Source organism: Entelurus aequoreus, linkage group LG06, assembly GCF_033978785.1.
Source record: "Entelurus aequoreus isolate RoL-2023_Sb linkage group LG06, RoL_Eaeq_v1.1, whole genome shotgun sequence".
NCBI lineage: Eukaryota > Metazoa > Chordata > Actinopteri > Syngnathiformes > Syngnathidae > Entelurus > Entelurus aequoreus.
The window spans coordinates 25,022,992-25,047,335 of NC_084736.1; the positions used below are offsets into that span (position 1 = coordinate 25,022,992).

The 24,344-nt window shown below is 40.0% G+C and overlaps 2 protein-coding genes across 3 annotated transcripts in view; one reads left to right on the forward strand and one right to left on the reverse strand.

Moving 5' to 3' along the window:
- mmd (monocyte to macrophage differentiation-associated) overlaps positions 1–2,465 on the forward strand; it is a 35,064-nt gene extending 32,599 nt beyond the window's left edge. For both annotated transcript variants that reach the window (XM_062050326.1, XM_062050325.1), the window contains 2 exons: positions 1,650–1,719; positions 1,789–2,465. In XM_062050326.1, coding sequence (XP_061906310.1) covers positions 1,650–1,719; positions 1,789–1,992 — 274 coding nt within the window. In that variant the 3' untranslated portion in view covers positions 1,993–2,465. The remainder of the gene's footprint in view (positions 1–1,649; positions 1,720–1,788) is intronic.
- Positions 2,466–4,485: 2,020 nt separating this feature from the next.
- hlfa (HLF transcription factor, PAR bZIP family member a) lies at positions 4,486–15,166 on the reverse strand. Its single transcript, XM_062050328.1, has 4 exons — positions 14,860–15,166; positions 10,417–10,749; positions 5,936–6,138; positions 4,486–5,399 (listed from the first exon to the last, which is right to left on the reverse strand). Exons 1-4 carry the CDS (start codon positions 14,972–14,974, stop codon positions 5,184–5,186), a joined length of 867 nt encoding a protein of 288 aa, XP_061906312.1. The 5' UTR covers positions 14,975–15,166; the 3' UTR covers positions 4,486–5,183.
- Between the last annotated feature and the right edge of the window lie 9,178 nt (positions 15,167–24,344).

The following is a 24,344-nucleotide window of genomic DNA, read 5'->3' on the forward strand; positions in this document are numbered from 1 at the left end:
AGTAGCACCCACTGCTCGTTAAGAAAAGCAATATTTCATGTTAGTCTCCTAAAGCAGCGGTGTCCAAACTTTATCCAGCAAAGACCACGTTCAGTAAAATGGAAGGATGCGGGGGCCATTTTGATACATTTTGTACATTAAAGATGCTAATGGCAAACCAATGTACGTCAACATATGCTAAGCTGGCTAAACAAATTGTCCATGTTAGCTTTGTGTTATAGGTGACAAAGCAAAATAGTGCAATCTAATGACCGGTCAGTCGAAAATAACGAATTAACTCATGCGATTAATCGCAAAAATATTGCATTGATCACATATTTAAGCAGATTAATCACGCAATTTATTTTCTATCTATTCTAACAATAAAATTGCATTTGTGACCAAATATTGGGGTCTTTTTTTAATTGAAATCATGCTAGTACTTGTGATTATGCAAACTCAAAAAGTGTGAATCTGATTTTAAAAAATGTATCGCTTGACAGAATTACTAATAACATATTGATAATAATGAATTGATTTAATTTATACGATCTGTGGGCCGAAATTTGGACACCCCTGTCCTAAAGTGTTCAATAATTATACTTGTTGCTTGGTTCGAAAATGAGTATTTACATGTGCGTGAATCCTCGCTTAATATAGCGACAAAGGTGTTAAGTTGGCAACGTTGATGCCACGTCTTCTTATTCTCTGGCAGACCAAACGTGTTAGAAGCTGTTACGATGCCATCTGCTGTATGAAGTTGTAATGACAAGCTATAATCACAGACAGTCCCGTTATAGTGTGTTGATTTAATACAAGTGCGGCCCCCAGAGAATTTAACACATTCTAAAAAAACAAAACAATAAAAAGTAGAATAAAAGAGCATACAGGTGAAATGTCACGAGAAAACGTTGCAATATTGTCTATAATAACACAAAAAATAATTAATCCAAATCAATGTTGTTGTTTTTTTAAATGAATTGACCTATTCAAAGCGCTAATTACTTCACATCAAAGATTCCACTTTTAAATATTTTTATGGAAAATATAGCATATGTTTTGTGTTTGCTCAAAAAATAATAATGAATCACAACCAATGTTTTTTATGAATTATTGACCTATTTCAGGTTTCAATTACTTCACAACAAATGTTCCACTTTTGTATATTTTTGGGGGAATATTTGCATATTGTGTGTTTGCCATATACAAGAACAAGTTTTCTTTGACAAAAAGTGCATAAAACAAACATTTAAAAAAAACAACTTATAATTGAAGGATAGTTCTGAAGTTGATCTAGAGATTTAAGCGTTGAAAGTAAAAAAAAAAAAAATTAATACAAACATATGACTTATTTTTAACGCTTTTATGAGTGGCACCCTTTTGGATCTCCAAGAATTTTAATGGGGTTTTTTTAAACGGTCATTGATCAAATAATAATAATGAATTAAAATCAATGTTATGAATTATCGACCTATTAAAAGCTGCAATTACTTCACATCAAATATTCCACTTTGACATTTTGGAAGGGGATATATTGCATATTTTGTCATAGAAAACAGAGATTTGACAAAAAGGGCATTCAAATAATTAAATGTATGCGGAACAATGGCATTAAGTAAGATAATAGTGAGAATTAAGATTATTTTTCTTCTACTGATGTTTGTTGTCAGGTACAAAGTGGTGGAGTTGACCTTCTACTTGACTATGGGCTTCTTCCCAGCTTCTGTGGTCACCTCAATGGTGAGTCTGTCGCCCCCTGGTGGCTCAGTTCCGCACAGCAGGCTTTAAGTTTGGCCTCTTACCTTCCAGAACAACACGGAGGGTGTTCACGAGCTGGCGTGCGGCGGCCTCATCTACTGCCTGGGCGTGGTCTTCTTCAAGAGCGACGGCGTCATCCCCTTCGCCCACGCCATCTGGCACGTGTTTGTGGCGCTGGCGGCCGCCGTGCACTACTACGCCATCTGGAAGTACCTCTACAAGCCCTCCGGCGCCGACGCCCTCTTCCACTCGTGAGACGCCGCCGAAATAACGTTTACGACCACGAATTGTTTACCCTCTTTTCCTACACGGTTCTTTGAAGACCAAACTTTTCTATCACTTCCTGTCATTCCACTGCCAGAGGGGAGGAGCTGAGGCGCTAAGAGGCGGGGTTATCTTTAAAACCTCTTCCTGTCACGCCAGGAAGAGAACTTAAGTGAAATCGAAAGTGTTCAATTTGGCTGAAGTCAAGATGGATGCATGTGGGCGAACTGGCGAGGGCGGTGCCTTGACTGAGGGGCGGAGCTTAGGCCATTAACATTTGACTGATCTAGCGCCCCCTGCTGGTCTTTTGCTGCATTCCGGGTGACGTGAAGGTGCTGAGAAGTCGGTGTTGATGTCGTCTTTGTGACACGTGTGTTGTAACGTTGGCCTTCCTGCCGCCATCTTTGTGGTGCTACTCGCTCTCCTCATGCGACAATAAAAGCAGAGAAAAATGCACATGGTCTTTATTTTTAGCGTCAGGTCAGAAAACACAAAGCTGACTGAGAACCGGTTCTTGTCTCACTGTTGCCGTGGCTACGCCGCGTGAGGTCTTGTCTCCACCACTACGAGAGGCACACAAAATGACGGCTAACGTTTCGTGACGTCATCAGCTTATTTCCCCACACTGTAACCAAGACAACTTGATGAACTCGCCTCACTACAACAGGACACCAGGGGGCGTCCACTAGTGACGTGCGATACCACTGATTTTTTTTCCCAATCAGATACAGAGTAAATTTCAGGCTGGTATCAGCAATATCGATAATTAATGCAAATATACCTTTTGTGCAGTGGTGGGCCATGCGTTTCCCACCTAGGCCTTCAATGATGTCCGGTTTCAATGATTACCTCCCAAAATACCATCATTTATGCCCCCACATGACCATTGCTGAAGAAATACTATACAGAAACACATTTACGCACTTCTGTCACATGAACAGTGTACAAAACGGGTTATTTTCTGGCGCATTTAAAAATCAATAAACCAGCATCAGCAATTAAAACATATCTTATGTGGTACTGTCAAAATTAAGATTGCAAAAAACATATTAAACGTGAAAAAATAAAGAAATAAAATATTTGAACTCACAATTTGTAGCACCCATTGGCGGGCATTTCCCCATTTCCTCGCCATCATTGTCTCACAAGATGGTTTCTCTTTAAATATCCTTCTTGCAAATATATAACTGCCACCCAATCAATGTTTTGTTCTCCTTTGTGGGTCAACACTTTCTGCTAAGTTGCAACTAAGCAGGAATGACAAAGTGAGTATCCAATCAGTCTCGTTAACATCAGGCTACTTTGATAGGCTACTGTCAACAACTTGTGATCTGATTGGCTATCACAACTGTCTATCAACTCTGTGTTCTCAAACTAATCTGCTAAAGGTCCCGGTGACTATCCAATCACTGGACGTGTAAATGTCACATTCAACGTGAGGCCATCTAGAAGGCCTTACTGACACCTCGTGATCTGATTGGCTATCGCAATTGTCTATCAACTGTATGTCCCCGTTCACTTACAGTGCACAGACGCCTGCATTGTTGATTCTGAAGGCTTCGGGGCAGATTTGGTAAAGCACGGCAACATAAGATAGCTGAATTCTGATTGGATACAAACTAAAACTAAAAACAACAGCACTGGAAGGAGCATAATATGACATGAAGACAATATGAATACTTTTAGATATTTAGGGAAAGTAAATAAAAAATTACTTTTATCTTTAATTATGATCATGATTTCTGGTTATGTTAGGCCAGCAGAGAAGCACATCTCTGCTTTTGTGTCTGCTAAAATCTGGACAGTTGTGTATTTGATCTAAAAAACAGTAAAATTGTAAGAAAAAAAAGTCATCTATGACACAGTTTTGTCTTCAAATATATTTAATATCTTTTATAGCATATATTATTTTTTTCTAAAAAAGGTAAAATACCAAAATGGCGCCCCCATACTGGAGTTTTCAGTACGTGGCCCTTGGTGGAAAAAGTTTTGATACCCCTGATCCAAAATATTAGAAGCTCGCATATAAACAATGTTTGTTAGTTAATTAAAAATAATAATTATGTGATAATTTGAAAAAAAAGACAACTGTTCTGATAAATATATAACTGAACACGAGTACTTTTGTACAGAGAACTTTCAAAACTAGGTTATGTAATTACACAATCATATATTCTGTTCAGTAATATGTAAGAAAAAAAGCAGAAAAATATCGTTATGTAATGAGAAAAAGCTGACTGGTAATATATTGGTCCCAAAGTATACATCATTTTGCTAATTAAAAAATATCAAAAAGGCCCCTACATACTTAAGATTTTTCAGTTTGGACACACCTGAACCAAAGTATCAAAAGTATGGCTATTTTAAGTGGAGAATGGATATTAGAGCATAAATATCTGGTATCGGCGGTATGGATATTTCAGTATGGATCCGCTCATCACTCAGGTCGGGCCCACTGTCACAAATATGAAAATGCCAGTGAAGTATTCTCGAAGTCTTTAATATTCTGGATCTGTTATGCCTTTAAAGTACATAGTTCAGTAATGTATAGGAAAAATACTGTACAAAACAACAACGTATAGATTAGGTTTGTATAAACATCTCTTGTAACCAATAGATCATCTCTGGAGCGATTGGTTTGGTCTGTGGTGAACAAACTCATTTAAAACCAACCTTTGCTTTTTTTTTTTCCTTGGTCAGCACGTTCTTTACATTCATGTCGCCATCTTGGCCAAGACGGGCGGCTACGCAGACACGAAGGTTCTACCACGCAGAGGGGGGATGGGGGGGGGGGGGGGGGGGTTACTACGCTCAACACAAGCAGATAGAAGTTTGAAAAACAAAAGAAAAAATAGGGAATTCATGCTGAAACGACACCATCGGTCATGGAGCGACATGTCAACAGTGGGGGGGGGTGGGGGGGGGGAGATTGTGAGCGAGGCTTTAGTGCACAGGGGCAGCGGCTTTATTGCTCACTGGTGAACCGTGGCTGAGGGGGCGGAGCTTAGCGCAGCGAGAAGATAAAAAAAAGTGCCCAAGTCACATGGCTTTTTAGCAGGAGGCTGAGAACAAAGTGAAAAATGACTTTGTGTGTGTTGTGGCAACCAGGAGACAGTTTGTCCTTTAAAGGGAGGTGGGGTCAGGGGTCAAAGAGCGGGAATGCCGAGGCAGTGGGCGGGGATTCACAGCGGCCCGTGCTGGGCCTGGTACTTGGCCACAATGTTCTTGCAGCGGCCCAGCTCCTTCCGCAGGTCGGACACCTCCATGCGGAGGGCGGCGTTCTCCTTCTCCAGGAAGCTGGCCCTGATGGCGATCTGGTTCTCCTTCAGCCGCCGGGCGTCCCGCGAGCGCTTGGCCGCCACGTTGTTCTTTCTGCGCCGCGCCCAGTACTTGTCGTCCTGCGGGGTTGCCCGGCAAAACAAGGCGGTTAACAGACTTCCAACAAGAAATTAAATGTATTATTATATTTCAATACAAAAAATATATATTAAGTATAATTTGTAATAATATAATATGGATAATATAAAATAAAACAAATACAAATTAAATTAAATTATAATAAAAAATGTATTTTAAATAATAACTTTAACTAAAAATTTAAATTTTAAATAAATAAAACAATATACAATTAAAATTACAAATTGTATTATTTTTAAAAAAAAATACAATTAAATATAAAGTACATAAAATATAAAATATATTATAAAATAAAATAAAAAAATATATACAATTAAATAAAAACTAATTAAAATGAACAAAATAAAATGAAAAATAATTTAAAATTAGAATTACAATTCAAAATAAAAATTAAATTGTATCCATTAACTACTACTTTTCCCTCTGGGGGTTGCAGGCTGAAGGCAAAAGATTAAATTTGAATAAAATAAAATATCCATAATATATTTTTTTTCCCAGAAGCTGAAAATTTGGTCACCTTCAGGTCTTCGGGGATGAAGATCTTGCGGGCCTTCTTGATCATGGGCTGTGGTTTCAGCTCCTCGGGGGAGAACTTGCGTTTCCTGGGATCGAACACGGCCTGGCCGGGAACGCTGGACAGCGCCAGGTCTGCCGGGTCTGGCTCGTAGGCCAGGGGCACCTGAATGGACTCAGGGTCGATGGGGCTGGGCGTGTCCCGGGCTGAGGACAAGCAAAACAACCACATGTCAGTCAAGCTCCGTTCATGAACGTATGACATTAATACCTCATCCGGCCAGCAGGTGGTGCTGTCTACACACCGGTGAGTCACTCAGACACTTGTTTTCTTGCCCTGTTTATGGTCGCTAGGCAACAGGTGTGCCAAAAACAAAGCTTGTTAGCTGTTAAACATTAGCAGTAAAACACCTCACTAAACAGGAAGTAGACGAGTCCTCAGCTAAACAAACTGAAGTTTTATGTTTATTTTGTCCCGGCGATGGTAATATGACCTTTGACCTGAATCCACTCTAGGCCACACAAAGATTACTCGCTTGGGGTCAAAGGGCGCAGAGATTTTTCTCTCTAATCTTATCGGCTTAACGCTGACTTGTTTTCTTTCAAACGACGTCGCTTGTTAGCATCAACACGCGCTCACTTTATGCTAACAATCCGCATCATGCCAAGTTACAGTAAAACTCAAGTTTTTTTTCTCAAACCTTTTTATAAAAACACATTATGTGACGCTGCCTTTCACAATAAAAGCCTTACAGTTAATGCTACAATTCAGAATTCAACCAGAATGCCCTTTAAAGTCACAGTGGTGTATTTTTCAGACCACCATCACACATTTTCTGCTTTTTCTTTGGCTTTTTGCATCACGCAATTTGGAGTTTGAGCAAAATGTCGTCTTTTAAGAGCAGAAGAGTAAAAAATATTGGTGTCCCGATACAACTTTTTGATTCCAATATTGGAGCTTTGAGTAATATTCCGATACGATAACAGCAGGAACCATACATAATAATATTAACCTATTTATTATTAACCTTGTGGAATGGACTTAAGCTGTCTTTAAGTAGAAGTGGAGTGGTAATGACTTTTTTCTGACACCTAGGTCACAATAATTCATGAAGTGAAGCTCAAAATTGGACACGTTTGTTACTGAATACTTTCTAATACGCTTCTGCCTTAGAGACTTTGTATGTGTAAGTAATATGCAACTATAATTATTTGATACTTGTTTATATTGACAAATGTGCTGTTTTATTGTTCAATGATTTTTACCTATGTCTAGCTTGTGTGCTATTGTGTGCTTAGCTGTTGTGTAGCTGCTGGCTCCTAGTACCCTATACCCTAGCATGTTTCCTTTTGTAAATGACTTGACTAAAATAGAAGAAATTGTGTGCTTATTGGAGGACATTTCAATGTTAACAGTCTGTTCAGCCTTTCACAAGTAAACACTTTGCAGGACTGCTTGTATTGCACATGATATCGCACACAAGTAAACAAGCTGCAGGACTGCTTGTATTGCACAAGATATCACACAAGTCAACGCGCTGCAGGACCGCTTGTATCACACATTATATCACACACAAATAAACACACTGCAGGATTGCTTGTATTGCACATGATATCGCACACAAGTAAACAAGCTGCAGGACTGCTTGTATTGCACATGATATTGCATACAAGTAAACGCGCTGCAGGACCGCTTGTATCGCACAGGACATCACAAATGATATCAGACCGATATCCGATAACAATATCAGCGTATAGACAGTAAGTTAATACAGGAAGTAAGTGTCACACGCCAACGTCCTTGTTAGCATTTGACATTATTATGAATGACATTTTTCATAAACTGGTCTGCCAGAGAATAAGAAGACACAGCAGGAGGGTAATGTTGCCAACTTAGCCATGTGGTTGCTATATTAGCGACTAATCAGACAATTTGCGGCTTTTCTATTGCACATTTCTTTCTTTTTTTAAGCATATTTTGTGTTTTGGGGCTAAATGAGGCATTTAAGCATAACAAATACTAAATTAAGTGACTATTGGCTCAGCCACAGGAAGCATAACAATATTGGATCACAAGTGTAAATGTGACTAAAGGATGGTATTTCCTGTCCACATGGCTCTAATAATGTTATGAAAAATACTTTCTATGAAAATATCCCCTTTGAAATGAATAATTCCTATCTGAGAAAAATGAATTGATCACGGCCAATGAACCAATGAACAGCTGGTGATTACTGCAGTGACAAATGTAGTGAAAAAACGACTCATTCTTCTGCTGCTGAGGACCCCCTGCCCCCATCTAAAAGCACTCAGGCGGTAAAAAACAAACAAAAGAAAAAACTAAGCGCAAGAAGAAAGTTAATTTGTAGTTATGAACATGTTTGTTTTGTTTTTCCAGCAGTAGACTGGCTTGGCTTCTTTTTACGCTTGTATGCCGCTCAAGGAAGGTGAGCAGGTGACTGAACATGCACCTAATGAGGGCTGCAGCTTGACCCTGCAACAGACCTTTGTATGTTTCCGCGGCAACGTGAAAGTATTAAAGTATTTAATCAGGTCGTCTTCGTGTTGCGTGACAGTCTCGGAGGACAATCCAGCCCTGCGGGTCACATGACAACTCGTCCAACCGGCTCGCCGACCTGACACTGGGACAACGAGTCATGTGTTTGCCAGACACTTCGGTCCCGCCCGCCTTCTGGCAACCCGAGCCCACCCCGATCGCGATGATAACAACAATTGACCACCTGCCGCACCTGCCGGCGTGCCGCGCACGCTCGTTGCCGATAGCGCAACAGTGCACGTGACACACGCGCACGCCTGGGTCCATGTGATGCGGGGCGAGCGCAGGCTGTGCTTGGCGAGAGAGAGAGAGAGAGAGAGAGAGAGAGAGAGAGAGAGAGAGAGAGAGAGAGAGAGAGAGAGAGAGAGAGAGAGAGAGAGAGAGAGAGAGAGAGAGAGAGCGCACGCGCAAGTCAGGAGGGGGCAGCGCCTGCTGCACATGGCGCCTGCATGTGTGTGTGTCACATGGCTCGGCATGCTGCACGGAGGACACGCTGTGCGCGCACGCACACGCGCACGCACGCACACACACACACACACACACACACACACACACACACACACACACACACACACACACACACACACACACACACACACACACACACACACACACACACACACACACACACACACACACACACACACACACACACACACGACCAGTCCATTCGAGCGTTTGATTGACATCACGTGTCACTCCGACTGCTCTCCAAGTTGTTTACTGGGAAAAGTGGGCGGGGCTAGCAGCCCTCCCCTTTGGCAGGAAACCCACCACTTTTGCCTCGGCAAAATAAGAGCTTCATCACAAAGATTTTTTTGTCCTTGGACATTAAAACGTTGTCTCAAGAGTTTATAAACAACAACCGCAACATTCTGAGTTTCGCTGTTGATGTTTGGGGATCGCTACCAACAGGACAAGTCCGACTGTCGCCATGACGACGACAATAAACACATGCAACGGTGATCACAACTCTTACGTTGATCATAGGGCTGGGTGATAAAATATCAACATGTATGCGAAAATGTATAAAAAATGTGTTCCAAAAAATTATATATTTATTTATTCTTCGGTGGAAGAAAGCGGAAGATGCAAAGCAAGGTTGGTTGCATGAACAAAGACACGCGATCTCTGATAACCGAGCAATGCAGGAAGTGATCACTGATCAGTGGCCGTGACACGCTAACAGCCAATCAGATAACAGTATCAACTATCTGGTGGTTGATTCTTTGCATGGAGTGAGAAGAGAAAGTAATAATTAAGAAATTGTGGATAAAAGGGGAAAAGTCACCTGGACCAAGACCGCTAAAACCACACCACCTTAGCCGCCACCTTGGGGCCCACCCTTTAGAGCACAGCTGTAACTTCCTGGCACTAAACCTGCAGAAAATAGTTCTCAGGTTTTTCTGTAGATTTTCACACTTTGCACTATTTTCTAACACTCTATTGAACATTTCTTACATATCCCTTATTTCTGCACCTTCATTTTATTGTTAAGTGTTTAATGTAATTTAAAATGTTGTTTACATTTTTTTTGTTTTTTTATACGAGGGGATTATTATTATACATTTGAAATAAAAATGTTTACGGTGCATTCAATATTTTTCTCTTGCTCCTTATATTCTATAGGTCATAAAAAAATATTCAATATTTTTCTCTTGCTCCTTATATTCTATAGGTCATAAAAAATATCTATTATCAGTATCGACTGATATTAGATACCGTTTCAATCGTATCGCCTGGCCCGAGTTGATCAGTATTAGCGTGTGACGTCACACGCTGATGAAAAACAACACGTGTGACAAAAAACAACACGTGTCACCATGACGACAGCCGGTCAAACATGGCCGCCAAAGTCCACGACAAGGGCCGTCAATCAAAGTGTGTGTTTTGGTGCATTTCTGTTGTGTGGAGGGGGCGTGGCCCACCTGCGGCGCCGGGGCTGTGGAGGCAGGGCTGCGGCATGGGCGTGTGCAAGGAGGTGGTGGCGCGGCTGCTGAGGTCCACCACGGAGGGCGTGGGCAGGGCCTGGGGCGGCTGCGGGGCCGGGGTCGCGGCCTGCTGGTGTCGCTGCTCGCCCTGCGCCGTGTTGGCGGGAATGCCGTTCTCGGAAAGGAACTCCTCCAGGTCCATGTACTCCAGCTGAAAATTGTCGCCGTCGTAGGGCAGCGTCTTGTCCCACAGGGTGGGGCCCAGGAAGGCCGACTGTGGCGGGTTGGCCACGCCGCTCTCATCCTCCAACTTCTTCTCTTTGCCAAAGCCTGGAACAAACACACACACACGTCACTAGGTGGCGCTGTGATTCATAAATCCATATTTTTTCAATGTGACTTTGCTTTTTCGGATTTTCGAGAGTCACACGCGGTGGCCATTTTGATAATTGTTTTTTCTTTGACAATGCTAAAACCAACGTTTCTCTAGGATTCTGCAATACATAAAAGGTAACATTTTACCTTCCAGGTGCTGCCATCTCCTGTTCCACAACACTTTGACACTGTTATTGGTTTCAAAATGTAGCGTTTCAGTCAGCACAGAGTGCAGAGAGCAGCAGACTGGTAGTACAAAGTTAGCATCAATATTCATTTCTACAGAGTTTGGTGAATGTATTTGCAGTTTTATGCCAATTTTGTTCCGTCAGAATTGAATTTGGCAATGCTAATTTCTGTTAGCCTATCAATGGTCTATCGCAGGGTTTAATCTATTTGACCTCTGGGCCCACTCAAATACCAACACTGAATGAGTAATCTTACTCTTGATTAAAATCCCATTAAAAAATCAGTGCTAAAATAAAAATAAATAAAATACAAATACATTCTTACAGAATGTAATAAATAATTTATGATAGTAGATATGTTTCTTAAACTGTCAATAAAATTAAAGTACAAATGACAAAAAAAACAGCTTCACCAATTTAGTCATAGTTTTTGCACTGAAGAAACTTCTATGACTTTATCCCCAGACGTCTTCAGTTTGTTTGTTTATTAAACTAGAAATATAATTAAAGTACAAATGAAAAAAAAAAACAGCTTCACCAATTTAGTCATAATTTTTGCGCTGAAGAAACTTCTCAATGACTATAGCCCCAGACGTCTTCAGTTTGTTTGTTTCTTAAACTGTCAATAACATTAAAGTACAAATTTTTAAAAAATGGCTTCACCAATTTAGTCGTAGTTTTTGCGCTGAAGGAACTTCTCTGACTTTAGCCCCAGACGTCTTCAGTTTGTCTGTGTTTGTTAAACTGTCAAAAAATTAAAGGACAAATGAAAAAAAACATTTCTTCTCTCTGACTTTATCCCCAGACGTCTTCAGTTAGTTTATGTTTATTAAACTATCAATACAATTAAAGTACAAATGAAAAAAAACTGGCATCACCAATTTAGTCGTAGTTTTTGCGCTGAAGGAACTTCTCTCTGACTTTATAGCCCCAGACGTCTTCAATTTGTCTATGTTTCTTAAACTGTCAAAAAAATTACAGTACAAAAAAAAAACAGCCTCACCAATTTAGTCATATTTTTTGCGCTGAAGAAACTTCTCTATGACTTTAGCCCCAGACGTCTTCAGTTTGTTTATGTTTCCTAAACTGTCAATAAAATTAATGTACAAATAAAAATAAAAAAAACTTCACCAATTTAGTCATAATTTTTGCGCTGAAGAAACTTCTCTATGACTTTAGCCCCAGACGTCTTCAGTTTGTCTAGGTTTCTTAAACTGTCAATAAAATTAAAGTACAAATGGAAAAAAACAGCCTCACCATTTTAGTCATAATTTTTGCGCTGAGGAAACTTCTCTATGACTTTAGTCCCAGATGTCTTCAGTGTGTTTATGTTTCCTAAACTGTCAATAAAATTAAAGTACAAATGAAAAAAAAACAGCTTCAACAATTTAGTCGTAATGTTTGCGCTGAAGGAACTTCTCTATGACTTTAGCCCCAGACTTCTTCAGTTTGTCTGAGATTGTCATTACTGCCACAAGTGGTGGAAAAAGTGTATTACAACCGAGTACCGCTGCAACAGACCACTGACACGAAATATATTTTTTTGGCGGCCCTGCAGGAAACGCTCCCGAAATACTGGTCTAATGTATGTTAGCATTAAGCTAGCAGCATAAGAGCCAACTTTTATCCCGTAAAATTGTTTTGTTTTTCCCTACCAAACTGCATTGTTGATTTAACATGATTCATACATGTATATCAGTACATTAATATACTTTTACAGTAACTCCCTTGTGGAGAATATCAATAAACAACTTCAAGATGTTTCTTTATCTTGAATTTAAAACGAACATTTGAATATCTGCCACGCTAAATTACAACAATCAGGATGGAAAAATATTTGTAAATAAATCAGTAGTGCACAAGTTACATTGCAGTAAAAAATAAATAACATGTTCAAGTCTTTAAAAAAATATGTACATAGATCATTGCCAAATGTGCAAATGAGCCACAAATAGATTGCCGCTCAGTGGGAAGCATTGCTAAACCCAGACCAATATGCTAACGAGTTGAATATATCTAAATGGTCTTCCTTTTGAATATCACCGTGGGTGGAAGTTTCTGGCCGTTAGCATGGCAAGCTAGAACCACAGTAGGACGACTTCTCATTCCCTGTGGTGCGAATATTCACCGTACGTGTTCCCGTTGTATCCACAGTGCGGTTCACATGAATATCAAAAGTCAGTGGAACCTTGTACGCGCGTCTCTTAGTAGGAGACATTTTGTTGTCTTTACGGAAACACACAAATGAAATTAAATATCCGCGCGCTTCTTCTTCTACGGGGGCGGGTGCTCACCTTGGCGGTTGCTTACAGTAGAAGAAGAAGCGCTTCCTCTTCTATGGGGGCGGTTGCTTACCGTAGAAGAAGAAGCGCTTCCTCTTTTACGGGGAAAAAAGATGGCGACTGTTTACCGTAGTTGCGAGACCTAAACCTTATGAAAATAAATATGAATATTAATCCATATATAAGGCGCACCGGGTTATTAGCCGCACTGTCTGCTTTTGACAAAAATTGTGGTTTTTAGGTGCGGCTTATGGTGCGGAAAATACGGTAATCTAAATGTCCGCTGTGTGTTAGCGTCGTCAACGTTCCATCGGTAGCTACTTTCCAGTTCTTCATTTTGCTGCGGTTCGGAATCAAAGTAAACGCTGACACGGCCGGAGACGCGTTCTAAGGACTCCATTACCTTGATGTGTCAACGTGCCTCGCCAGGAGAACGTCCTGTACTTTCCCTGCTTTGATTTTGGACAAAACAAAAGTAAATGCCAACAAACAAGGGCATCAAGCGTGGGACGCAAACACGCAAAACGCTTATGGATAACGCTAAAATAATAATAATAATATTAATAACGGGACAAGCGGTAGAAAATGGATGGATAGATAATAATCAATAATCGGCCATGTTGTGAGTGACGCACGGAGCAAGCAGCAATTTAAAAAAAAACGGTGGCTACAAGTAAAAAATAATTAGAAAATCAAACTTTTACTGGACCTTCAAAGCTGCTCAGCGTTTTTACTTCTTAATTTTTAATAATCTTTGTTTTATAGACTAATACCATCATCGTTCAATTAATCATTTATCGATTATTCTAACGTTTGGCAGCACTGTACGGTCTTTTTATGCTGCTTCTCCGTTCTTTTTCTCGCTTTTCTTCTCCGGTCATTGATGCTGTGTTGCTAGGAAACTGTTGTTTTTTTTTTTATCATCATTTTAAAAAAGCTTGTGTGAGGTTTCATCCTTATCCTTTATTTGAATATGAACCTTCCTCCGTAACTACACCATGTTTACCAGACAATAAAGTGAAGTAAATGAGACAAAATAACAATGAGGGTTCAACAATAAAAGAGGAAATTAAATTAAATGTATTATTTTTACACAAGTCAGCCTTCGCAGAGGGACTTGTATTCTAGTTATAAAGATGTAATTATTATTGTATAAATGTTTGACATCAATAAAAACAGTGTTGTTGATAGATAAAGATTAGAGTCTGAGGCGCCCTCTATCGGCCACAGGAGGAATTGTGTAATCGCCGTTAAGACGAGGGCTTTAAAAGGTTATAAAGGCTACCTGCTAACCTTGACGCAAACATTATTTTAATTAACGATTATTTACGTAAATAATTAGCAAATGAGGTGGTTTACTTCGCCCAAAAACCGAGTGGCGAAACATGCAACAGAGTCGGTGGTCGTCTTCTTTTGACCCTCTTTGCAGCGTTAAATGTACAAGACGAGGCCCTTTTTTTTCCTCACAAAGATCGTAAATTGTCAGACGACGTGCGCGCTTTCGCTGTCAAAAGTGCGCACGTCTGCCGAGTGAGAAGATGATTTAGGACGGACATGTCACTCGTGATTTATTTCACGGGAAGGAACAAGCGTACCTTCGTCGTGCTGGAAGGGCAGCTTGAGGGGATTCTCCAGCAGGGACTTGAGGACGCCATGAGTCGGCGGCAGGAAAGTTGTGTTGCTGGGAAGAAGTCCGGCCATTTTCTCCATGGACAGTCGCGTGAAGCTGGAGAACTAAGTTCGCAAAGACTTTAATCTCGGCGAAGCGCGGCCCGTGAAGGACTCGCTTGGGAGAAAAAAAAGACGCCGAGGCTCCGCGTAACAGCGGGACGGTGAGCGGCGGACTAACGAGCTGGCTGCCTGGAGGCGGAGTGGGCGAGGAGGGCGGAGACAGCACGGCTTTGACTGAGGCGCTCCGCGGCTCTCAGCGCCATGAGCGGAAACATGGCCTGTGACGTCAAAGCCGGGGGGCGGGGCCACTGCCTCGACTCGTTCAGGTAGCGCTGGACATCGACGTTGCATTCAGGCGGCATCGGAAATAAAAGAGTTCCCCCCCACCCCCGAGCGAATATATAATGAACAGTCTGCTTTTACTCCAGTTTTTAACTTTAATACAGTCATGCTAGCTAGTTATCAGCAGGCTATTAAGCAAGGATGTCCAAAGTATGGCTGTTTATGAACTGCAGCTCATTTTTTTGATGACACTTTCTACAAATACTTTGAAAAAAAAAAGTGGAAAGAGCAAACCCCGCCTTCCGCCCGAATGTAGCTGAGCGGTAGAAATGGATGGATGGATGGATGGACAGGTGAAATAAAAAAGTTGCGATGTTGACACTAATAATAATTGTTCGGAAAACTGTCATTGCTCAAAAAAATAATAATAAATGTATCTATTTTTGATTCCCGTGCGCGGCCACCGCTGCTGCTCACTGCTCGCCTCTCCTCCCAGGGGATGGAAAAAGGGGATGGGTCAAATGCAGAGGGTAATTTCACCACAACTAGTGTGTGCGTGACTATCAGTGGTACTTTATGATCAAGGGTGATGGGTCAAACGCAGAGAATAATTTCGCCACACCTAGTGTGTGTGTGACAATCATTGGTACTTTAACTTTAACTTTATTCAAGGCTCCAATTACATCACTTCAAATATTAAGTTAAAGTTAAAGGCCTACTGAAACCCACTACTACCGACCACGCAGTCTGATAGTTTATATATCAATGATGAAATCTTAACATTGCAACACATGCCAAGGCCGGGTTAACTTATAAAGTGCAATTTTAAATTTCCCGCTAAACTTCCGGTTGAAAAAGCCTTTGGAGGATGACGTATGCGCGTGATGTAGCCAGGGGAACAGAGGTATGCCTTCCCCATTGAATACAATACAAAAAAGCTCTGTTTTCATTTCATAATTCCACAGTATTCTGGACATCTGTGTTGGTGAATCTTTTGCAATTTGTTTAAAGAACAATGGAGGCTGCAAAGAAAAACGTTGTAGGTGGGATCGGTGTATTAGCGGCTGGCTGTAGCAACACAACAAGGACTACTTACTTGGATAGCAGACGCCTAGCCGATGCTAGCCGCCCACCGCACGGATGGTCGGGTGAAGTCCTTCGTCGCGCCGTCGATCGCTGGAACGCAGGTGAGCACGGGTGTTGATGAGCAGATGAGGGCTGGCTGGCCTAGGTGGAGCGCTAATGTTTTTATCATAGCTCTGTGAGGTCCGGTTGCTAAGTTGCTAAGTTAGCCTTAGCGTCGTTAGCAACAGCATTGTTAAGCTTTGCCAGGCTGAGATCTATTAACCGTGTAGTTACATGTACATGGTTTAATAGTATTGTTGATCTTTTGTCTATCCTTCCAGTCAGGGATTTATTTATTTTGTTTCTATCTGCATTTGAGACAGATGCTATCACGTTAGCTCATGCTAAAGAGCTTCGTCGATGTATTGTCGTGGAGATAAAGGGCTCTGTGAATGTTCATTTCGCGTTCTCGACTCTCATTTTCAAGAGGATATAGTATCCGAGGTGGTTTAAAATACAAATCCGTGATCCACAATAGAAAAAGGAGAGAGTGTGGAATCCAATGAGCCAGCTTGTACCTAAGTTACGGTCAGAGCGAAAAAAAATATGTATTTCACTGCATTCTAGTCCGTCACTCTAACGTTCCTCATCCACAAATCTTTCATCCTCGCTCAAATTAATGGGGTAATCGTCGCTTTCTCGGTCCGAATAGCTCTAGCTGCGTTGAAAACAATAGGAAAATATGAGGGAGTGAACAACTGACTACGTCACGCTACTTCCGGTAGGGGCAAGGTTTTTTTTTATCAGAGACCAAAAGTTGCGAACTTTATCGACGTTGTTCTCTACTAAATCCTTTCAGCAAAAATATGGCAATATCGCAAAATGATCAAGTATGACACATAGAATGGATCTGCTATCCCCGTTTAAATAAAAAAATTTCATTTCAGTAGGCTTTTAAAGTACCAATGATTGTCACACACACACAAGGTGTGACAAAATTATTCTCTGCATTTGACATCACCCTTGATCGCCCCCTGGGAGGTGAGGGGAGCAGTGGGCAGCAGCCCTTGCGATCATTTTTGGTGATTTAACCCCCAATTCCAACGCTTGATGCTGAGTGCCAAGCAGGGAGGTAATGGGTCCCATTTTTATAGTCTTTGGTATGACTCGGCCGGGGTTTGAACTCACGACCTACCGATCTCAGGGCGGACACTCTAACCACTAGGCCACTGAGTAGGTGGCCTAATATTCCACTTTGAAATATTTTTTTGGGGGAAAATATTGCATCTTTAGTGTGTTTGTCGTGTAATAAAAAAACATATTTTTCTTTGACAAAGAGGGCATTAAACAAAGAAACAAAACATAAAAAAATAATATAGACTCGGATGGATCCGAAGTTGATCTTGAGACTTAAGTGTAGAAAGTAAAAAAATGAAAAATATTTGGGGAAAAATATTGCATTTTTTGTGTTTTTAAACAAATTTAAATGTCTGCTTAAACAATAATAATGAATCAAAATCAATGGTGTTATGAATTATTGACCTATTTATTGCTCCAATTACTTCACATCAAATATTCCACTTTGAAATATTTTTCGGGTTAAAATATTGCATTTTCTGTGTTTTTGCCATAAAAAACAGGGGTTTTGACAAAAAGGGCATAAACCATAAAAACAAACAAACAAAAACGTTTTTTTTATGGACAGATAGACCTGAAGTTGATCTGGACATTTAAGCGTTAAATAAAAATTGTAAAAAAAAGTTAAAATGATATCACTTTGGTTTGATTTCACATACAAAACCAGGGAAGTTGGCACGTTGTGTAATTCGTAAATAAAAACAGAATACAATGATTTTCAAATCCTTTTCAACTTACATTCAATTAAATAGACTGCAAAGACAAGATATTTAACGTTCAAACTAAGAAATGTAATTTTTTTTTTGCAAATAATCATTAACTTAGAATTTAATGGCAGCAACACTTGCAAAAAAGTTGTCACAAGGGCATTTTTACCACTGTGTTACATGGCCTTTCCTTTTAACAACACTCAGTAAACGTTTGGGAACTGAGGAGACACATTTTTTAAGCTTTTCAGGTGGAATTATTTCCCATTCTTGCTTAATGTACAGCTTAAGTTGTTCAACAGTCCGGTGGTCTCTGTTGTGGTATTTTAGGCTTCATAATGCGCCACACATTTTCAATGGGAGACAGGTCTGGACTACAGGGAGGCCAGTGTAGTACCCACACTCTTTTACTATGAAGCCACACTCTTGTAACATGTGGCTTGGCATTGTCTTGCTGGAATAAGCAGGGGCGTCCATGATAATGTTGTTTGGATGGCAACATATGTTGCTCCAAAACCTGTATGTACCTTTCAGCATTAATGGTGCCTTCACAGATGTGTAAGTTACCCATGTCTTGGGCACTAATACACCCCCATACCATCACAGATGCTGGCTTTTCAACTTTGCGCCTATAACAGTCCGGATGGTTTTTTCCTCTTTGGTCCGGAGGACACGACGTCCACAGTTTCCAAAAACAATTTGAAATGTAGACTCGTCAGACCACAGAACACTTTTCCACTTTGCAACAGTCCATCTTAGATGAGCTCGGGCCCAGCGAAGCCGGCAGCATTTCTGGGTGTTGTTGATAAATGGCTTTCGCTTTGCATAGTAGAGTTTTAACTTGCACTTACAGATGTAGCGACAAACTGTAGTGACTGACAGTGGTTTTCTGAAGTGTTCCTGAGCCCATGTGGTGATATCATTTACGCACTGATGTCGTTTTTTGATGCAGTAACGCCTGAGGGATCCATGGTCACGGGCTTAGCTGCTTACGTGCAGTGATTTCTCCAGATTCTCTGAACCTTTTGATCATATTACGGACCGTAGATGGTGAAATCCCTAAATTCCTTGCAATAGCTCGTTGAGAAATTTTGTTCTTAAACTGTCTGACAATTTGCTCAGGCATTTGTTGACAAAGTGGTGACCCTCGCCCCATCCTTGTTTGTGAATGACTGAGCATTTCATGGAAGCTGCTTTTATACACAATCATGGCACCCACCTGTTCCCAATTAGCCCGTTCACCTGTGGGATGTTCCAAATAAGTGTTCGATGAGCATTCCTCAAGTTTCTCCGTCTTTTTTGCAACTTGTGCCAGCTTTTTTAAAATATGTTGCAGGCATCAAATTCCAAATGAGCTAATATTTGCCAAAAAAAAAAAAATCAAGTTTCTCCGTTCCAACATTAAATATCTTGTCTTTGCAGTCTATTCAATTGAATATAAGTTGAAAAGGATTTGCAAATCATTGTATTCTGTTTTTATTCACCATTTACACAACGTGCCAACTTCACTGGTTTTGGGGTTTGTATATGTATATATACATAATCATATATATAAATATACTTATATACATTTATATATCTATATGTAAAAGTATATATATATATATATATATATATATATATATATATATATATATATATATATATATATATATATATATATATATATACATACACATGTATACATATATATGTATATATACTGTATGTATATGTATATGTATATGTATATATATACATGTCCCTTAATGTAAACATTTTGAACACCCCTGCTAAAAAGCTAAAACAGCCTAAATCGTATTAAAAACATGTTATTACCACAAGTACATAAAAATGAGCTAGCTCTACATTTAACGTAGCCGACAGAAGGTTCAAATAAACATATTTCAAATCTCCCTAACGTGACAATATTGTATTTACGAGTACTAGCATACCTTTACGCCTGCCAAAACCCATCAATCGCACGCTGACAGCCACGATAAAGTTTATTGCCGTACTCTGTCCTACTTTAAACGTTGGTAATGGTGCCACAACTCGGTCAATTGACCCAGTGGCCACACCTCATATACAGTCCTGGCTACTCGCTGTAAATAATAACCAGCACAATAAAAACGGTTTGTGAGAAGGACACAAATGCTACCTCGACCTACTTTCACGTCTCACAGCTGCTAACTCATGACAACTCGAGCTTATCACGCTGAGTCATGTCTCAGAAGTCGCTCGTTTTCGACGCGCACACACACACACACACGCACGCACACACACACACACACACACACACACACACACACACACACACACACACACACACACACACACACACACACACACACACACACTGACAACAAGGTCAATGCTAATAAGAGCAGTTGACTGTACAGTATTTTAGTGACCATATTTTTATTATGTTACATATAACGACTACGTGCTATTTGAACGTATTCATGTCATTTATCAGCAGGGTTGCCAACTCCCTGGGGGAAAAAAAAAGAAAAAAAAGTGACACCTTGCGGGGCTGGCTGACCTCATTTCTGTGACCTCCTTTATTTGTGTGAAAGGAGTTGTATAAAATCCACAAAGGTTGAGCTCGTCTTGTTTGTTGATCATGTTCCACCCTTGCTTCCATTGTTTATTACATAACCTGAGGACTGACGATGTACATGCGCGTGTTTTTAACCTATTTGGTAGTGACGTGCGATACAGAAGATGTTCTTTTCCGATCCTATACCGAGTAAATGTCGGACTGGCGAGGGCAAAACTGATCCGATACTTTGTGCAAATGCACTTAATGTGTCTGCTAAAATCTAAAAGGTTGTGTATTTCAAATAATAACATAGCTTAAAGAATACAGTTATTCACATATTATCATTATTTATTATACAGCATGTATTATATGCATGTTTACGTTAGCATGCTGACATTAAAGTGCTAGCTTTTTAAGCTAATTTTGCAACCGTTTACCTTAGAGTCGTATAACTTGGCATGTGACACTTGTTAACTGCTAGCATGCTCATGTTAGCATGCTAACATTAAAGTGCTAACGTCAGATTGTACTTTTTTCCCCCTCTAATTCCATACCCGTACACCTTAGAGCAGGGGTGTCAAACGTACAGCCCCTGGTTTTATCCGGCCCGTGGGATGAGTTTGCTAAGTATAAAAATACAATACACAGCAATACCATAACAATGCAATCCAATTCCAAAACCAAACCCGACCCAGCAACACTCAGAACTGCAATAAACAGAGCAATTGAGAGGAGACACAAACACGACACAGAACAAACCAAAAGTAGTGAAACAAAAATGAATATTATCAACAACAGTATCAATATTAGTTACAATGTCAACATAGCAGTGATTAAAAATCCCTCATTGACATTATCATTAGACATTTATAAAAAAATTAATTAAAAAAAGAACAATAGTGTCACAGTGGCTTACACTTGCAGCGCATCTCATAAGCTTGACAACACACTGTGTCCAATATTTTCACAAAGATAAAAATAAGTCATATTTTTGGTTCATTTAATAGTTAAAACAAATGTACATTATTGCAATCAGTTGATAAAACATTGTCCTTTACAATTATAAAAGCTTTTTACAAAAATCTACTACTCTGCTTGCATGTCAGCAGACTGGGGTAGATCCTGCTGAAATCCTATGTATTGAATGAATACAGAATCGTTTTGAATCGGGAAAAAAAATCGTTTTTGAATCGAGAACCGTGTTGAATTGAAAAAAAATAAATTTTGAATCGAATCGAGACCCCAAGAATCGATATTGAATCGAATCGTGGGACATCACAGCCCTAATTAATAACATCCTGTAATTTGATTTTGATATCATTTTTTTTATTCTTGATAGATTGAACATTAACACCAATGAGTTGACTGATTAACATGATCACATAATTTATTCAGAAAGTATGAATAACGACAAATAAAGATAGAATACTATTAACCGCAACATGTATGTGTTAAACAAACCCCAAACATTTTTTAAACAAAGAAAACAATCTGAAGTTGTCTTTATTTTCGAGTTATCGTGCCGTAAACTTACCAGTCCGGCCCACTTGGGAGTAGACTTTTCTCCACTTGGCTCCCGATCTAAAATGAGTTTGAGACCCCTGCCTTAGAGTCATATAACTTGGTTTGTGACACAAGCTAACTAGCATGCTAACTTTTTTTTAGCTAGTTTTGCAACCGTTTAGCCCAGAGTCATATAACTTGGTGTGTGACACTTGTTAACTGTTTGCAACTGCAAGCTAACTTAAACTTGCTACCTTTTTCATCTAACTTTACACCTTTTTTTTTCTATATACGCAGCTATACACCTTTGAGGCATACAAGTTGGTATATGAAACATGCTGACTGTTATCATGCTATCGTTAGCACACATGCTAAGTGTTAGCATTTTTATGTAAACATGCTACTGTTTTAGGCCAGCTCTGTGGCTCATTTTGTACAGTTACACCTAAAACTCACGGATTCAGACACTCGCCGCCATCTAATAAGTATGGCGGTTTCCGGCGACCCCCGGCCAGAGGTCCAGGGCACAGATAGCAGGCCCATCAAAATATCCGCGGGAATTTTCTGGTTTATTATAATGAGGCTGCTGTGAATCAAGCTAACGTTTTTACAAGATCCAGAAATGTAAACGTTATTTGAATTTAAAAGAAGCTGATTGGTGTGGTTATTGTAACCCACTTCATGCACGATCCTTATTGATCTTGTTCGTAACATTAAATATGGCAACACCAGTGAACAGTACAGTACAACCCCTACATTTAAACCACCTCCTTGTGGTTTACAGAACATGTGCATAGACCTATTTTCAAATCCCTTTTTTTCTTCCTTTCAACACAGTTTGTAATGGACATTTTCTAATCAAGTAGTCAAACAACTTTGTCTTCCTCAACTTTATATGAAAAGCTCGAGCATTTCAAAAGGCACAGGTCACATTCGTAGCAAGTATGGAAGGAATGCGCAATAGGAAGAGAGATGTGTTATTTTTTTTAATACACTGAATACAAGGTGGGAGGGAGGGAGTAGGCTCAGTTTGGAGGGGGGAGAGAGCATATGGCGCAACTCAGTGGAAAGTGCCCACACTGGGAACAGTGGTGCATTGTTGAATGAGTTGGGTACTACAACCAATGACAGCAGTCTTCTTCTTTAAGTCGTATCTTGGCCGTTTTGTCCGTTAAACTACAGCATGAACTAAAAATGGCGGACATGTGCAAGGCATTCCAGTTTCAAGAGTCCAAATGCTCGGGGCCCGGACATTGAAATGTGGATGTTATATTCCTTTGAGACTGCGTTTGCTTAATTGCAGCGTAAACACATGGGCTTTCACAATTAATTATTATGCCCCTCACTACTCGATTCCAGCGTGTGCAGCTCGACAGATAGTGAACAGCATGAAGAAACAGAAGCTCCAGAAGTTTTGTTGAGGATTGACGTTACTTCTTATAAATTATGTTCCTTCCTTAATTGTATTTCTTATCACTTCTTCCTTCATTAAGACTAAACATATACACGTAAAATAAACATTACAAAAGTACAACACCCATTGTGTATTTTACATAAATCAAATGGGTTTAGTGTTCATACATTCACATAATAACACAAACCTTCCTCATTGTTATAAAGCCCACTGTTTAATATGTTTGTGTTTATGCTTCACTGAGGAGAGTATTTGGCTAGCGCTTTTTTGTCCTACTAATTTCGTCAGTTTTTGAACTCACCGTAGTTGTATGGACTGTGATGCAACAGTTTGTTTACGTGTACAACTTTCTCTAACGCTGCCACAGAAAGACGTGTTTTCTGCCACTCCTTCTTTGTCCAGCAAATGTTTTGTACTGTGCTTGAATGCACAAAGGTGAGCTTTGTTGATGTTATTGACTTGTGTGGAGTGCTAATTGGGCATATTTGGTCAGTGCATGACTGCAAGCTAATAGATGCTAACATGCTATTAAGGCTAGCTGTATGTACATATGGCATCATTATGCCTCATTTGTAGGTATATTTGAGCTCATTTGATATATTTAATTCATATTTGCATGTCTCAAATATAAATTGGCTGCATTTCTGATAGTTGTTTGTGCGCCATGTTGTTCCAGACCACAGTAAACGTTACCCAGCCTGCACAGACTATAACAAATCCATTAGAAGAAGACAGCCTGCCGTTTCCTTTAACTTGGATACACATCTATACCTTTGT